Here is an 18,487-nt window from a genome sequence, read left to right as displayed (position 1 = left end):
TCGTGGGATGTTGACCCATGATATTATTATAACATTTTTTAAAAGACACATAAATATAATTAGAAGTGCTGGAAAAAAAATGCTAATTGTGGAAACTGAAAAAAGCTGAACCCAATAACATTTAACCCTTGAAGTGGTTCCACAAAGGCAGTGAACTACAGCAGTATTTTCAGAACAAAATACAGCATTACAATAAAGCCTTTGCAGTCATGCCACATAAGGTAAAACACATGTTTCTTTTTTTCAGTTGGATTAAAAATCTCATTGGAAGATGCACAGCTGTAGGGTCCGAGAAGATTATCCCTCGGTGGGAACAAGACTACCATCTACAACCCATGGGAAAGTTGGGATTGTTTTATGAGTACCTCGAAATGGGTAAGAAACCTCTTGGAAGTTATACCTTGTATTAGAAGAACCCACCCTCCCCACGTGCTGGAGAACCGTAAATTATAGTTCCAGATTGATTTGTCTTTGTAGAACAGATCAAAGGTCTGTTGTTAGGAAGACATCACTTAGGGGCTAATTACGAGGACAGCCAGACTTGCGGGGCATGGTGGCGGACTTCCAACCACCCTACTACAACTAGGGTGGTAGTGGCGGACTTCTGACCACCCTACTACAACTAGGGAGGTCAGGCGGCCCTGCGACCGCCACAACTGCCAGGGATCAAAGATCCCAGGTGGTGGCGTGGCTGTTTGAGGCCTCAATATGCTTGGTGGGACCGCCACAGTCCCGCCAAGCATATTACCAGGTTTCCTCTCTGCTGCAGTCTTCATGGTGGTTCCACCACCATTAAAACCATGGAGAGGAAGAAACAAAGGGGGACCTACAGGGCTCCCTGTTGCCTCTGGGCTACGGGATGCATGCAGGTGATACTTATTGTGCCCCGTGTATACATGCAATGCAGTACCTGATGTCATGGACTGCAGCAGTCCATGCCACTCAGGTACGAATTTTGACATTCCCATTGCAGTGCCTAGTTCATAGGCACTACCGTGGGAACGCCAAAGAACCACCCACCAGACCAGGAGAAAACTCCTAATCTGACAGGAGGTTCAACCACGGGTTTGGCAGTGTAGGAGCAGGGCGGTCCCGGTCCCTCACCGCCAACTCATAATCAGGGCCTTAGTGTTTATTATAGATCAAACATAAAGGCAACGGTGTGATTCCAGCTCACTGAGACCATGGATTAGCGGAAGTAGGCTGTACCCACACTATTGAGCGTTAGAAAATGAGTCAGTAAAGGATGTTTGTGTTAGTGGCGAACTTAAAGGGCATACATAGCTTAATATATCACAGTAAATACTTTTGTTCAAACTGCTGTTCATTGCGGTCACCATTAGAGGTAAGTACCAGCAATAGAAGGAATTGTGTATTGTTGGTCAAATACTGTACAGAAAAAAACTTGGTACACCAAAACAGTGATTGAAATAACGTGGCAATTACATGCTATGAACACAATGCTGCATATGGACCAGAAGGGAGTTCTCAATACCTATCTTTGTTGGGCACTAATATCAGTGTAGGCAGGTTGGCTTTATGCAAGAGGCTCTTTGTTCCAATTGCTTTGTATTTCAGGAAATTTGAATAAAAAGTCGACTTGTACAACATAGAGCAGCAGATAAACAGTGAATGGTTGAGCTGTTTGCAGGTGGCAAGTGGAAACAATTGTAACAAAAAATCAAGCTCAGATGGAAGCAAGCAAAATATTTAGATCAGGTGGAAGCCCCTCAACCTGACCCCCACGTTCTTAAAAGGGCAGACCCAAAGACAAGTTTATCTCTGTACTACGTATTGTACCTTGAAACTTAGATGATTTGACGTCTTAAACAGCTGAGCTTTCTGTACTCAGACCTGAAAAGAGTTTCTCTAATAGCTTGAGTGGCTAATGTTATTTAAATGATGTCCCTAGAATCCTAGTCTAATGATACAAGTGGAATTCCCCTCATTTTGAAATAAGAAGCCCCCTTGTAACAGAAGCGTCAAACCAATGTGGTTCGCATTCAGTTCGTTCTGAGATACTAAGTAAGCTCAGAGATGCTTCATGCAAAGACATGACACTGTCAGAATCAAAAGGTGTAAAGAAGAAAGGCCCAGAAGACAAATCTTCAGAAGGTATGCAGGATCTGGAATAAACTCTTGGCCCAGATTCGGCACGAAAAAGCAGAATAAAGGAGAGAGACGGCACACAGACAAATGTCAACTGAGACTGGCTCCACTGACAGTAAATATTTGACAGAAAATCAAGCATTAGAGTTTCTTTAAGTACAGACTTACTTTTCACTTCTGTCAGTGTACTCACCTACCACATTACACCAGGCGATGAGAAAAATGTTTCTGTTCCTGCTGCTACCTTCCCCCATCAATAAGTAACATTGCTGTTCCTCGTTGGTTGTATTTCAAGAGCCTCCCCAACTTCTGTTCCTCTCTTGTTAGGAAGTGATTGTAAATTATTCCCCTGTAATGTGCTTGACTGCTTCCAAGCTAGGTTCTTTCCTATACGAATGTATCAATATAAACAAAGCATATATTACTGTAGCGCAAGCCTAGCCAAAAGACAGTAGAGCCTTGATATGTTGGGATACAACCTATCTGTGTAACATATTCTAAGAGGTAGGTGCTGTGAAATTTCGCAAATACATGGATGCTTCTTTTTCTTACCAGTGATTCAGTTTGGATTTGTTACCTTGTTTGTGGCATCATTCCCACTGGCGCCCCTGCTTGCCCTTGTGAACAATTTATTGGAAATACGAGTGGATGCCTGGAAACTTGTCACGCAGTTCAGACGCGTAACCCCAGAGAAAGCCCAAGACATAGGAGCCTGGCAGCCCATCATGCAGGGCATCGCGATTCTCGCTGTGGTGACAAACGTGAGTACAACTGCGCTTATAAATGGTGACCAATAAATGTATGCACCAGGAGAAGTCAAATCACTAGGATTTTATCCAACACTGGACTGCTAAGGCAACACAACTGTTTTGGAATAAATGTGCTAAGCACTAAACAGGAGAAAAATATGTGAAGCTTACATTTATAAAGTCTACGAGTAATTCCTTTCTCAGTGGTGGTGTGTCCATGTTATTCTTCACTGGTGAAAACAGTGCTGCTTTGCACAGCTGCAGTCTCTCTCCCAAAGACGCCATTCACCCTTGTGGCAATAGTACAAGGTTCAGTGTTTTGCGCCATAGGCAAAAGAGGCAGAGAGTACGGGCTAGCAACCATCCTCTGGAGCCATCCTACTGTGGCCTTTAAGCCAAAACCTATATCACACTTATGGCCAGTATGCTAACCTTCCACCAACTAATATCACCTTCATAAGCAAGTGCACCACACTTCTTCACCAAAACAATACCACAATCATGGCAGCCGCAGCTCTGCTTAACCAAGGAAATGTCCCAGTCCCAGCATGTGCACTGCCCCCTTTACAAACAGATATCATACCCCTGGAGAGTGCACCACCCCTTTCACCAAAGAAATATGGCACTCCTAGCTCTTTGGAAACTAAAATCATGCTCTGAATCAGCAGTAACCCTCTAAACCAAATAGCAGAACAATTCCCAAGCACGGTGCTCTTTTTGAAACACTCGTGTTAAGAGGCCATGCGCGTATTGTTTCGTGCTCACTCAAAAACATCTCTCAATCAAAAAGCTTAGCCTGTCAGCGTAGTAACTGCCAGTTCTTAATTCACCAATCCATCATCCCATCTAAATAAAGCATTCTGCTATCATCTCACGCTGCAGGATTTATAAATGGTAACAGAAGATCCATTGTTGTGTATGTGTGGAAAACGCTGTCGTTGTGTGCCATCTGTTCTCCACTGACGTGTTTTTTTATCATTGTCTTTAGGCTATGATTATTGCATTTACCTCTGATATGATCCCCAGACTGGTGTATTACTGGTCATTTTCCGTCCCTCCATATGGGAACCATAGCAGCTATACCATGCAGGGGTACATCAACAACACCCTTTCCATCTTCAATGTCTCGGACTTCAAGAGCCAAAGCAGACCGAACACCATCCCTCCCTGGCTGGGCGAGGTGACTACTTGCAGGCAAGTCGCTGTGAAAGCATCACTTCACGCAGACACCTTGAATCTTTGTGGTCACTCCTGCCTAGGGAAACCAAGAGAAAATAATAGCTATGCATATAGTTTACTTTAATCAATCATTTTCCAAATAAAACCTTGTAAGTACTGCTGCAGCTGTTAATAACAATAGATGGTTCTTCGTCCTACGTTGCTGCCTTTCCAAGTGCTGACAGCATTTATAAACACGGTGGTCCCTAGAACATGAGACGATAAAAGTAATGAGCAGTGCTTATCAAGTGATCAACATGTGTTTAAGACCTATACACGGCCCCTATTAACATTGTTGCATTGGAATCAGACGGGCAGTGTTCGTGTTTACATGATACACCTGTTGATCACTTTTCACTAGTGTGAATTTCATTAAAAGGAGCCCCGAGCACATTTTTGTTACTGGCACTATCTATAATCATATCTATTTTTCATTAAATGTCATTGTTTATTACTCCAGGTCCCCAGTGATACTTGCGTTCCCCTTGTTTCCATTACCTTTTCAAGTGCTGTGCCCATAACCAATATTATAATTACCAAATGTAATGCTAATCATTTAATTCCATCTTAAGGATGGGCTTCTGAATTGGTGCTGCAGGGATTGAAACGTGTGACCTGCAATTCGTAATATAGACCAGGGGCGGGTTTTAGCTCGCGAAGCCATTTTAATTGGCTCGGGCTGCTGATGTTTCATAAAAGTGTGGTTTACTGGAAGACACTCAGTAATGTATACCCTGGCGGGTTTTGATTTTTTTCAGGTACCGTGATTTCCGATACCCTCCTGACCACCAGTATAAGTATGAGCACAACATGTATTACTGGCACGTGATCGCAGCCAAGCTGTCTTTTCTTATTGTCGTTGAGGTAAGGGACCTATCTCTGTTGGAATGGGTTACAAAAAGCCTCAGGACATCATTTCAAGAGGGTGCTTTGTAACGAGTGGGGGCGGGGGCAGAAACCACCATGAATGACATCTTGCATTCACTGTTCAAATCATTTTAAACTGTTGTATTCCTTTAGTTAATCAGAACATGGCGCCCTACCACCGCTGATCTGTTCCACTTTTATAGAGATAGAAACTTAGCTTGTTCATCCCTTGCTGTGCCTGAACAGGGTGCGGCTGGAATTTCCGGTACACATTTAGAAATACTGGTTTTAGCTGGCATACAAACTGCACTTCACGGTCCCTTCCCATCTCCCATCAAATAGAAACACCTGAGTCAGTATTTGGCCTTCACAGTGTAAACTTTATTAACTTCAGATACTGCCAATTACTCAATTGGCCTCACTTCTATTAATCTTGTGACCATTCTTTATTCTTGCTTTATTTAAAAACCACAACACGCAAATAAGATATCAGGGTTATACATTTCCATTGTATTTACAGGGCGAGGCTCTCACTGGGGGACTCGACCTCCCTCCCTGCACATTCTAGTTCCTCAGCAAGGGCACCCAAAACAGTCTGAATAAACAACTCCAAACCTACGTTGGACAGGTGTACCCCATTCGGTGCATACAGCTCTGCCCTTGACACTTGTATTAACTTGTGCCTGATGGTGCGAATGCTGGACTTTTACAAAATTTCGGCCACTGATTGGTTTAATCTCCTTACAGATTTATTAACTGCCTTCAGAGGCGCTCCCTTCGCCCAAACTTGACACGGTATCACCTCAAACCATAGTATTTTTGTGTTAGGCAACATGTTCTTAACCACAGACAAAACGGAAAACAGCACCTCCTTTATGCCCCTCCTTCCCGCTGGGATCATATCATTTATTTATTTATTTTATTTATTTATTTACGGGTTTATACCGCGCTAGGATCACCTCCCGAAGGAGTATCTCCGCGCCTTGAACACCTTTACAGCTTGTGGCAGTAAGTACACAGATATCACTAGTTGGTAAATAGGAAGGTTTTTAACAGTTTTCTGAACGGGAGATAGTCCTGGCATAGTCTCAAAGAGAGAGGGAGGCTGTTCCACAACCTTGGTCCGGCTATGGATAGTGCCCTTCCACCTTGCCTGGTCTTTCTAGCTCTTGGGACCTGTAGTAAGGCTTGGTCACTAGATCTCAGGGACCGTACAGGTTTATAGAGGGAGAATCTGCTGTTTAGATACTCAGGCCCTCTGTTCTGGAGGCTCGTATGTATAGTACATCCAATCTTGTACTTCACCCTTTGTTTAATGGGTAGCCAATGTAAGGTGTTCAAAAGAGGCTTTGATGGTGTACGGGGTGGCTGATTTAGTACAAGACGGGCCGCTGTGTTCTGGACTACTTGCAATCTCGCAATAACTCCCTCATTTGCTGATAGGAGCATCCCGTTGCAGTAGTCCAGACGACTCAGTATTAGGGCCTGCACTAATGTTCTCCTAGTTGAGTCAGGGAGTATAGGGAAAACTTTCCTCAGCATGGCGATCACATGGAAGCATGAGCTCACCACTTGATTGCTGTTTTGTTTCAGGGAGAGCTCCTGATCCAGGTGCACGCCAAGATTTTTTACCACCTGCTTTGGCTCTGGGACTGGGCCTAGATCTTGCGGCCACCAGTCTGGGGACCATAGGAGCTTTGCCTCACCGAACAGCATCACTTCCGTTTTTGCAACGTTGCATTGCAAGAAGTTAGATGCCATCCAGTGGGCCACTGCCTTCATCCCAGAGGAGAAAGAGTTCCTGACCGTCTCAGTGAGATGTTTGAACGGAAAGAGGAGTTGGGTGTCATCCGCGTATGACATAGGGATGAACCCATGAGATCTCATGATGTTTGCCAGGGGGGCCACATAGATATTAAAAAGGGTCGGGCTTAAGCAAGAACCCTGTGGCACCCCCTTTGAGATCTCCAACTCCTCTGACCGGTGGGGACCCAGGATGACTGTCTGGGTGCGGTCAGTCAGAAAACTCCTTAACCATGCCAGAGCTCCACCTTCCAGACCGATGTTCACAAGTCTGGTGGTCATGATGTCATGTGACACGGTGTCAACCAAATGAATCACTAGTATAAATCATTGCCAACCAAATGAATCACTAGTATATCGGGAACAGAAATGCCCTTGGCCATGGCACCCTGCAGATCGGTTGGCACCTCCGCTAAATGCTGTCCACCTCCCCCACCCAATGGTGGTCGATTCCCTTTGCACTCTGTATTCTGTCCTCACGCGAATTCTTGAAGAAGTGCCCTGATCTGCGAATAAACAAATGGCCACACCAGCATATCTGGGCCCTCTGGCGCGGTACACCTAGATCAAATTTGGAAATGGATACGATCAGTGGGAGATGGGACAAGTGGAGAAGAACTGACTAATGATTCATGCTAACTGGGGGCGTACGTATCGCTCAAAACAGGTTGACTTCCAACGGCCCACCCTCTTAATGGTTTCCTCCGGGAGGCCTAGGACTGCCGCCTTCATGGCTGCACTGATGCGGAACGAATGGGATGTATAATGAGTCATTTCCACCCCTAAACATTCCAGAGCACGCCTACATATCCTAGTAAACTGAAATCTGGTTAGAGGGATGCCATCAGCATGCAATAATACCCTGCTGTCACCTCCCCCCGGTCTAAAAAATTCTTGGCCAAGCTTACCGGGCAACAGGTGGCCCCTGCAACTGAACCTATCTGGATCCTAGTTCCCTTACCCACCGGGTTTGTCTTAGATCTCCACAGTCTGACCTGAAGGGATTCCCTGGTCAGGATTACATCCTCCCAACGTATGCCCCCTACCTTGTCTGATTTTGACACTGGTAACAATTCCGAAATCCTAAATACCCCAAAAAACGCAAACGAGTATGTCAATCTTAGTTACTGCGTCTCGTAAGGCATAAAGACGATTCTGGGCAATATTTCTAAGATACTTGTAAGTCTACCAGCATCTATGGGCCTCCTACTGTCCTTCACTCCTGGTGCTAAGTGCTCCCAACCCCTCATTGCTCTTTTCACCCATGGATCTTTTGTGAGGTCCGCCACCCCCCCTAAACCTGCATAGAATGCTATTGCCAATAGTTGTCACCTCACCGTAGCTAGTGATCTGCTGCTCCTTTTCTGGTGAACTATGAACTCCAGGACACCCTGTGGTGAGAACCTCTCTACTGCTCCTGACCCCCTTAGGATAGCCAGGTATGATTGCCACGACCTCTCATACATACTCTTGGTCTTGGGGGCCAATGACATCGTTATCAACTCAGGGGCCGTGGGGCAACAAGCTTCGATAGTCCCTCCGGGAAGTTCGTCATCTGTTTGTTTGTCCGCTTGAAGCCATCGAGTGCAAAACTTTGCCAACTTAAAATTGGACAAGGCATCAGCAACTGCGTTGTCCACCCCTGGCACATGTTTGGCAGTAAAGTGTACCTTGCGCTGTAAGCATCGCAAGACCAATTCCTTCAATAAACCAGGACCCAGGTGCATTTTGCCCTCTGATTGTTAATCACCATCACTACTGACATGTTATCCAACCAAAATACTATATGCCTTTTTTTCAGACTGTCGCCCCACAAATGCAATGCCACAATAATTGGGAACAGCTCTAAGAAGGTAATATTGCGGGTGAGTCCTAACACCACCCACTCCTTTGGCCAGTGCTGCATAAACCACCTGGGACCCATGACCGCCCCAAAGCCCACGCTGCCCGCTGCATCTGTGTACAATTTCAACTCAGTGTTGGGGTGACTAGGCTGTTGCCACATCACCGTTCCATTGAATTCTTCCAGAAATACTTTCCAAATGGCTAAGTCGTTCCTGACATCCGCCGAGAGCCTGGTGTGATGATGTTTGGCCTGCAGGCCAGACATCACCCTCGCGATACTTCTTGAAAATGCCCTGCCCATAGGTATCACTCGTAGCGCAAAATTCAGAGGCCCCACTAGGACCTGCAGTTGGTGAAGCGTCACCTTCCTTGCTGACAAGCAAGCCTCAATGGCCGACCTAAATGCTGCTACGTTCTCCTGGGGAAGTCTGGATACCCCCTCCCTGGTGTCTATTTCAATGCCTAGGAAAGTTAACAGAGTGGTTGACCCCTCTGTTTTCTCTGCAGCCAAAGGTACGCCCAGAGCATTTTCCAGATGTTGGAAGCCCAGTAGGGCCTTCCTGCACGCAAGGGAGCCCTGTGGTCCCAGAAACAAAAAATCATCCAAGTAATGCACTACCTCAACAGATGTTACTGATGTTAGAAATTGCTGCACTGCCCACTCCAAAAACCTGCTGAACGTTTCAAACACCGCGCACGCAATGGAACGCCCCATTGGCATGCAGAGGTCAATGAAAAACTCTCCTTCGAAAGAGAACTCCATGAACCTGGTGTCGTCAGGGTGGACTGGCAGGAGGGGGAAGGCTGACTCAATGTCTGATTTAGCCATCAAATCTCCCTCCCCTAGCCCTTGTAGCTTCCGTATTGCCATATCAAAAGTGGTGTAATGCACCTGCACAGCGCTGGGTCAAGCTTGTTATTAACTGACAGACCTGGTGGGCTCGACAGGTTGTGGATCAAATGGAATTTCCCTTTCTCTTTCTTTGGTACCAATGGTGAGCATACAAGGTCGGGCCTTGGCCACTGTTGGAAGGGGCCTGCCATCCTCCCCAAAGATACTTCCCTCGCGATTATCTGCCTAGCCACCTCTAGGTTTTGGAGAACAGAGCGTTGATTGCGCGGTGGAGCCGTGGACGGGGTAGCCGAGGATGGAATACGAAAGCCAAAACTAAAGCCACTATATAAAAACTGTGCCTCTTGTATCTTGTCATACTTACTAAGGAGATGCGTCAGGACGTGAAGCTGGATGGGCGTGGGTAGGCTCTTAGGGTGCTTGGGATTGGGTGTTGGCAGGCTGCTCTTTTGGCCTCCCCAACTTCAGATCCCCTGTCCCCCTGAAAGGGCTGATTCGTTTTATTATCTGGTATTGTTGAGTAAAACACTGCGTGCCATATGTTAATCTCACGCTGGTCCCACGCTACCTCCGGATGGACTGCCTTCATTTGCCTGAATTTGTTGTCGTACTGGAGCCACCCTGTCCCTGGGAATTCTGATGCCGCCCCATGAATCATAGACATGTAATTGATTAATTGGGCTGCCACTGTGGGGTACCTTTCTACCATAATTGCTGCATAAATAGTGAACCCTATGATCCAGTTCTTGATCAACTAAAATACCCATAGTCCTGCTTTTCCCCAGGATCACCCCGGCATTTATGAGGTCAAACACATCCACATACTCTCCCTTGAATATTCTCTCTTTGGTCTCCACTGGTACATGCCACATGATTCCCGCCGAGGGGGCTAACGCCATAGATGCCGACCCATAGATCAGTGGGCTGTATGCTAGTGATGCCTGCCCTGGGACTATTGGCCCTATTGCCATGGGGATTCAATTGCGGGGACCACTGACCCTGCTGCGCTATGACTATGTAATTGCCCTTGCGACATTGCCGCTACCATGACTGGAGTTTGGGCCACACTCCCTGACTGAACCCACACTTGTGCTATACCACTGCCTTGATGTCCTACAACTGGTGGAGCGGCTAGCGCAGCGATAGGCGTCGGGGGCAACGCACCTGTTGTGATTGGTGAATTCCAGTCACTCCTCTTTCAGTGAGTACAGATACATCGTCATCTTTTTGAAACACTACATCACAAATTAAAAACTTTTCTACGTCCATTTTCACTGTATCTCACTCCAGCTCGCAAGAACCTGTAACACATAAATGAAACATTTTTGATTAACAAAAAAACAAACAATAACAACAAAGTTACAAAACAAAACACAAACAATAGCAAACTTTTTATTTCAAAAGTTAATTGTAATATTTACGTTCCTCCACACTTTGTCATATAAGTCAACGAAAACATTATACAAGCTTTGTCTATCTGACATATTCCGCGATTATTGGATATTATGGTCATCGGAAACAATTTTTTATGTTATTTTTGACTTTCTTGTCCCTAAAAACATATAAAATGATACCACACATGGGCATATAAACAGTTATACCCTATACCTCAAATAATGGGCAGCCATTTTGAAAAATCCGCCATATTGGATTAACACGTCATGATAGAGTCGTAGACTTTTCACCATTGTTTTCTACTGAAAACGTTCAATAAAAATCTACTCTCAGAAATTGTATTGCAATTAGTTCTATGTTAGCCCATTGTCTGAACTAATTTGACTAGACTATAAAGCATATTACTCGGATTGTTCTGTCTCACAGCAGAGGTTGGTGGTGCGATGCGGGGGACAGAGTGGGAATAAGGAAGACATGCTGGGATACATTGTTTTAGCAAAATGAGTTTCCTGTCTTTGAAACTGTGAACGAGGCCTCGGTGCCGAGTAGCGTTTACGTCACTGCTGGTTCCACAAAAGCCTTGCACATTCTAGAACCAGAGTGCCTCCCCCCACCCCCACCTCCCATCGAGATTTTAGATTAGGTAAAACGTTCTATAGCGCCGGCTCTGCTATTTCTATTGCCTTTTGGCCCTGCCGGGTGTCTGACATAAGCAACGTGACTTCTGCTGGTTCTCCCTACGCTGAAGTCCAGTGAGTGGGCTGGCTCTTGCGACTGCCTCTTCAAGGAAGTCAGTGGTTTATGTGCTTCGAAGCAGATTATTTACAAAGTTTGAGACAGCTGTGTGTCTGCGCCTCTCGTTCTTGGTGCTGTGGGGGTCTCATTTGGTGTCTGTCAATTTTCCCATGTGAGGATGGGGAAGGACCTCTTTAAAACAAAGCATTTACAATGCAATAAGTCGTAGTCGTGAGCCTTTGAGCCATTGGTACTGTAAATGTCAATGCCTTTTATAAAAAAAATTAAAAGGCATGGTCAGTTACAATGGCAACAGTTCAAAGTCCCGCAAATTCAATACCCATTGCAGAGCGTTGTGTCCGTGAAGTGAGCGCCACGCTCTTTATTAAAGTGTAAAAAAAAAGCGCGATGTCCCTGAAGCGGGTGTCGCTCTCATTATTAAAGTTGGAAAAAAAATTGAACTAAGCGCAGTGTCCCTGAAGCGGACACCGCGCTCAGTAGTAAAGTAAAAAAAAATAATAATAAAACTGAGCGCTGTGTCCCTGAAGCGGGCACCACACGCAGTAATAAAGTTAAAATAAAAAATAAAATAAACAGATCCCAGTGTCCCTGAAGCGGGCGCCGCACTTAACATCAAACTTTAAAAATTAAATGAAAACTTAGAGCGGTGTCCCTAAAGCGGGCACTGCGCCCAGAATGCAAATACAACAAAGCAGGCCCCTGTCGGAAACCAAGGACAGAAATGCCACTGACCTGCCGATAACGTCCAGCGGGGATGAAGAAAAGCAGATAGTTTCCCACCTCCCCTTCACAATGCCACACAGGGATTGAAGGTCGGTATCTCACTGCCCTGTGAGAAGCATGCAGGGGAAAAGGGAATGGGAGAAAATAACAAATAACAATGGAGGGAGGATGCGCCTGTCAGACCTTCATAAACAGTGATCATGCGGACGTACCCTTTGTGCAAGAGAAGAGAAAGAGATAAGAAAACATATATGCATACAAGCCTTCCTTTAAGTGATGCACATTTATCTACAATCAAACAGCTTAAATCCCCAGCATCCACCAACACGGCAAGTTGGAACCAGTGTTAAATAGTCTGAATATGGCTATAGTATAAAGGAGGAAACAGCAGCTCCTTGTTGTGAATTCTAAATAACAAGTCAAAGCAAGTCCCACACTTAAACCGAATCCCTGTTAATGCGGGTGATTAGAAATGAATACTAAAACAAGGTCTCTCAAATAAGCAACGCAAACATACTCCCACCACTTATATTTGGCAGTGCAGGGAAGCTTCGTGTTCCGTCATAGGAGCGGTGCAAGCTTGAGAGGGCTACAGGCAGAAACAACCCTTTTCCAGTTCAGCCCCTCCTCCAAAGGAGCAATGCCGACTTTGAATTGAGCCGTGCTGACAGGAATGTGTAAAGGCGGCTTTGAAGAGAGCTGCGTTGTCCGGAAAGGAACAATGCGGTAGTACTGAGAGCAGCGCTGGCAGGAAATGCGCTGAGCCGCGCTGGCAGGAAATGAAACAAAATCATCAGAAAGCTGGAGCGGTGGCGATGAAGAGCGCTGTCGGAATGGTGCTCTGTCAGGAAGCGGAGAACGAATGCAAACAGAATCCATGAGGCAGGGAACAGACAGAAGGTATAATCCCAGGAATCGGAACGACAAGCACAGAGCAGCGGTGCGGACCTGCTATATACTGCTGTTTCACATCAGCTGACCTCTGTTGCCACTTCCTGAGCTCACCTAAAAGGATACTGGGTTATGTAGTTCCTTACCCATGCATCTCCCAGTCATCCCACAATAACCATAGGAGAGAAGAATGTGCCTTTGTCTACCCCTCGGTCCGGCTACGATCGTGACTCCTCCATTGTCCCTAGTGTCAATAAATAAAATAGTGCTTACCGACTAGATAAAGCAGACTGTGTAACAAGCCAAGTAAAGTCCAATCCTTCTGGGCGGTAACCAATAGCGACAAGGAGGTACTCAGGATGGGCAAACAATTATTCAGAAGCCAGCCTTTATGAAAGACAATGACGCAAGCCAATTAAAAATATGGGCGGGGAGTAGGGAGGGCTTCCACTGAATACTCTTACAGCATGCCTCACAGAGCAAGCAGTGCATGCGCGCTGCCGCTAAGCTCGACCTAAAAAGGTAGAGCAATCGAAAGGCCTAAGCTTTCAGCAGCGTGCTGTTGTGTTTCCACTTCACAGGCATGGGCAGTCCTTCTGTGCCGGAGGAAAGTAAGGGACTGTGTTTTTGTGAATAGATAGGTAAAGAGTTAATTTCAGGGAGGACACAAGTGGTTGGTTACTTTTGACTTTCAGATGAAAAAAATGTTTATCGATATTGTTGCAGAGACGAGATCAGGATAAGAAATGAGCAGTGACATATTTAATCATCACAACGCTCCCAACTAAGTGCTCCAACAATTGCTCTGTTTGTTTAGAGGTTAATGCTTAATGGAGCTCAGCCTGTTCCCGAAGGCTCACTATCTTGCCAGATGTAAGAGCTGAGCAGTGCTTAATGTGTTAAAAATTAAGTGCCCAGGCCCTCGTCAGGAGGCCACAGCAGCTTACACTATCCATTGCCCCTTCCCAGAACTACTAACCCTCTCACAAGTGTGACATTTCACACTATTCCAAGCCCCAAACCTCTAAGAATTGCTTGTGTGGCAGTTATTAGTCATTGTTAATGTATATTGAATTAATAAACAACTGTTGTACTCAACCGTAATTTATGCAGCCCGCGTTACCATGTAGCACACTGTCGTAAGTGCTGGTGCTGACAATTAAGTTCCAGTGCCCAACACCAGAAACTACTGGCTCAAATTAAGCACTGGAGCTGAGATTCAAAATTAAGAGATGCAGCCAGGATCACACATTTTTAAGAAGTAGGGAAGCCTAAGTTGTGTAATATTTGGTATACGAGAGATAATATGGAAGAATGGCCTTCTCTTCGGACATTTGCACTGTTAGATTGCAGCACTATAACTCCGCCCACTTAAGGAGAGGCTAAACTTAGCCCTACTTTATTACCCAACACTGTGATTAGACCTTAAATTTCCTAATTTCTTGATCAACAATTTAAAGAAGATGGCTTAGTAGCCGTGATCTCATGATGATCTTTTGATTTCAGAGGAAAATCTCAAAGTGTTTTTGGAAAGGGCTTATAGATTGGGAGTCTCGATTTATGCACCTTTGCGGCCACAGTGTTTTCCACAAAAGTATGTATTTTATGCGTTTGCCACACAGTCCATCATCTGCTACAGAATCTGCAGGTTTCACATGGGTTTTACTTCAAATTCATCAAAAGTTATTAAACATGCATTGGTGATGCCCATAGGTCTGGGTCATGAATGCACTGTCAAGCCAGACCTCAAAAGCAACGTACGTTAATGACTACCCTGCTCTCATCTATGCTACTGCCAGAGAAAAACAATATAAATTATCTAGCTATATAAGACGTTTTAATAGCATTAAAATGGCATATGTGTGCCCCTGAAAGTTCAAGCACATGAAGCTGGATAAATGAACAACATGATCACAGCTGAGTGTAGCGCAAACACTTTTTTTCTGGAGGCACACAGTGTCTGCCCAATCAAAACTTCTACTCCTGACTCCCAACATGTATACCGGGCCAAAGCCCCTCTCCTGGTGATCACCACATAATTGTTGGGCGACAGCTGCACTGTCAAGCCAGACCAAAGAAAGCAGTGAAGCGTGTTGGCACATAATGGAATGCCCTTCGCAAATGTTGATTGGTCACCTTTCTTTTGTTTATTGCTGTATGTAGGTGTCAAAATGAGGCAAATGAGGTGAAACCATTGCCCAAATATTGTTAACGTGTAAAAATGTCAAACTATTAAGGTAATAGTATCACAAAATGAGCCTCATTACGCAGCATAATTTGCCTTTTCCTGTTGCATTTTTTAGTAAAAGCTGCCACATAATTTGTTCCTCCCCCGCTACACAATTCCAGCACCTTGCGTACAGTATATGTGCAGGACCTATAGTTGCACGTCAATGAAACTTTGCCAGTGATGAAATAAAAAAGTAGCTCTTCACACAGTCCATAGTCAATGCAACTTTTCCCCGCATCTTTTTTATTGCTATTCATTTTAAAGAGATGTGTATGTCATAATATACATTTTATTAGACAAAAGGTGTACTCTTCTCATTACGTGCACCCAACTCAAGTCGCTCCTTCCCCCCACAAGTGATTTGCCATTTTAGAGTTTATAGAGAAAAAATTGGATTCCTGCTTTTTGCTCCTGCAAAGCAGGTGTTTATACAAATATGAACTGCCGGTATACCAGTAAGGGGAAAAGTTGTGTGGTGGAAGTTGTTATAGTAATTCCTGGCCTGTGTGTCACCAACTTACTAAACATTTAGAGTATTCGTACCATATAAACTGTTACTCATTTTACCTACATCCGTAGGAGGTAAGGACGTAGGTTTTTTGAACCATGTCTAAAAGGAACAAATCTTTTCCTCACTCTTACAGTATTATAAAAAAATGCAATTGCTTTTTAAAAAAAAACCTTTATTAGTTGACTGCTAGGGAAGGTGGTCAGTAGCTTGTGCACAGAAAGCAGAGGATCCGGTACATCCTGCAGAACGGTTGCGAGAGCACAGCTTGGTATGGTCGACTCAGCTTTTCTTCCGTTTATGTTTGGCAAAATGAGTACCATAAAAAATGGTCATAACAGCACTTTTTATTCAAGAGACAATGAGTCCTTCGGATGCACCAAAAAAGCAGTTACTGCAGATTTGTATTTCCTCTCCAGAGCCTGTGCACATTATGCATAAAATAAGTTGGCAATCACCTTGTTTACTGCCAGGATCACCTACTGAGGTGTGCTATTAGGCACTCCAGTGCTCTCAAATGGAATTACCCACTCATCTCGAGTGATAGCTATGGCTTTTGTGGAGTGATCAGCTCAAAGGAAGCATTCTTATAAATTGCCCTGAATCAACTCATACCTTAAAAGCTGAAGGTTGTCTAATTTCTGACTACTGGCTTGAGAAGGTGAATTGTTCCTAAGATCAGCGCCAGTAAGGATTCGCTGCTTTAAACACAAAGTATCCAGTTAAAGGGAACCTGTGATAATCAGCCCCTTGTTGTATCATGGTAGAATCACTTAAAGGTCTACTGTTGTAATGATTTGGTGTAGTTCTGTTGGATGCACAAGGAAACTGGGTTTTCTGCAGTCACTGAGGTTTTGAAAAATAAGGCACAATTTCTTCTGATAGGTGACTGCGTTAGAATGACACAAGTGCGGACATGAACATCATGCAGAGAAAAACAATTTAAATGAAAGACAAACCAGAGGCAACTTTCAGTAAGTCCTACTTGTCAACCCAGCTGCTCTAAACATGCTCAAACTTGTAGATCAAGACGGTATATTGGAAACGTGTATTTACAAGTCCCTACTTTGTAATAATCAGCTAAAAGATGTAGCACTTGCTTGAAAGTCATCTTTTTAACATGGATCCAGGTATGAGCCATGTGGACTGTGTCGGCTTTCACTATTTTAATGCATAAGGTACATTTCGGATGGATCTATGATGCTTACTATACCCATATGTGTGTTGACATTAACTACAGCTCCAAATGAGATTACCAGAATGAATGTGAGGAAGGTGCTTCAGTGTCCCCCTTCTGGGGTATACAAAAAACTTGAAAGAACAAATTGCTTGAATTATTCTCAAACACTGGTAATTACCTGGGGCTGCATCCCAGTCCATCATTATTTTACGCACCATGCCACCACAGTTTGGTTCCAGCCATATGCAAATCAGTATGGACCCTGCTCCAAAGGGAACAGTCCAACCTAAACTGCCAGGCTAGGTTCTCCTCAGCGAACTGGACCCAAAACCAGTTTCGCTGTTATTAGGGCTCATCAAGCAGGTGTAGCTTGGTTTCAGTGGTGCAGAGAGCTTGGGACCCACATCTGGGCTTGCCACTCCCACATAGGGCGTCTAAAGTATGATAAAAGTGATGGTAATTACTCAGGTCGCATCCCAGTCCATCATTATTTAGCCCACCATGCCAGCTCAGTTTGGACCCAGCCATATGCAAATCAGTCACGACCCTGCTCCAAAAGGAACATTCCAGCTCGAACTGCCAGACTAAGTTCTCCTTGAAGCGTAACATAAGAAAACCAACCCCAGTTTCGTCATTATTAGTGCTCATCAGTTGGGTGTAGCTTGGTTACAGTGGCACAGTTCTGGGCATACGTGATGTACGTCATGAGTGATGGATGGAAGTCTTGATTTAATCTCAGCAAACAGTAATTTCTGGGGGCCGCTGCTGCTCCTCTGTGTCCCCCTTCAGCCCATACCACCTCGGAGGGTAAGTGAAGCAATGGCATGATTATTAGCACCTGGGAACCTGTTATTGTACTACACCTGTTTTCATGATGATGTTAGGCCAGCTAGTCTCAAGTGAAGAGTTTATGTTACTATACGTGGCCTACCATCAGAATGCGAACACAACCCATATTTGAATGTAATGTAAGGTACACCTCGCTACCAGAGGCCGATGTAACATGTGAGATTCTTAGCTAGTTCTGGTTTTGGCATCTGTAGGAAGTACCCCTTTTTGCATGGTCAACCCTAACCTTTTGCCTGAAATCTGATGCTAACTTGATTGAGTGTGTGATGGGACCCTGCTAACCAGGCCCCAGCACCTGTGTTATTGACCAAACACAATTGGTACACCTCTGGCCCACATATAAGTCCCTTGTAAAAGGTACCAGTGGTACCACAGTCCTTGTCCCCAGAGAGGGTCCCTTTGGCTGCAAAATGTATTGTGCCACGTACAGGGGCCCCACACCAAACACATACACACTGCCATTGCAGGCAATGTGTTGTGGTGTAGCTAAACTACAAGAGTGGACCTGGCA

The 18,487-nt window shown here is 44.8% G+C and overlaps 1 protein-coding gene across 2 annotated transcripts in view; it reads left to right on the top strand.

Annotated features, from left to right (window-relative positions):
- Nucleotides 1–18,487, top strand: part of ANO6 (anoctamin 6) — a 503,549-nt gene that overhangs the window by 460,541 nt on the left and 24,521 nt on the right. For both annotated transcript variants that reach the window (XM_086919093.1, XM_086919092.1), the window contains exons 16-19: nt 248–375; nt 2,665–2,870; nt 3,847–4,052; nt 4,835–4,940. In XM_086919093.1, the coding sequence (XP_086775219.1) occupies nt 248–375; nt 2,665–2,870; nt 3,847–4,052; nt 4,835–4,940 (646 nt within the window). The remainder of the gene's footprint in view (nt 1–247; nt 376–2,664; nt 2,871–3,846; nt 4,053–4,834; nt 4,941–18,487) is intronic.

Source organism: Lissotriton vulgaris, chromosome 1_1 (assembly GCF_964263255.1).
Source record: "Lissotriton vulgaris chromosome 1_1, aLisVul1.2, whole genome shotgun sequence".
NCBI lineage: Eukaryota > Metazoa > Chordata > Amphibia > Caudata > Salamandridae > Lissotriton > Lissotriton vulgaris.
This window is presented reverse-complemented; position numbering and strand designations above follow the sequence as displayed.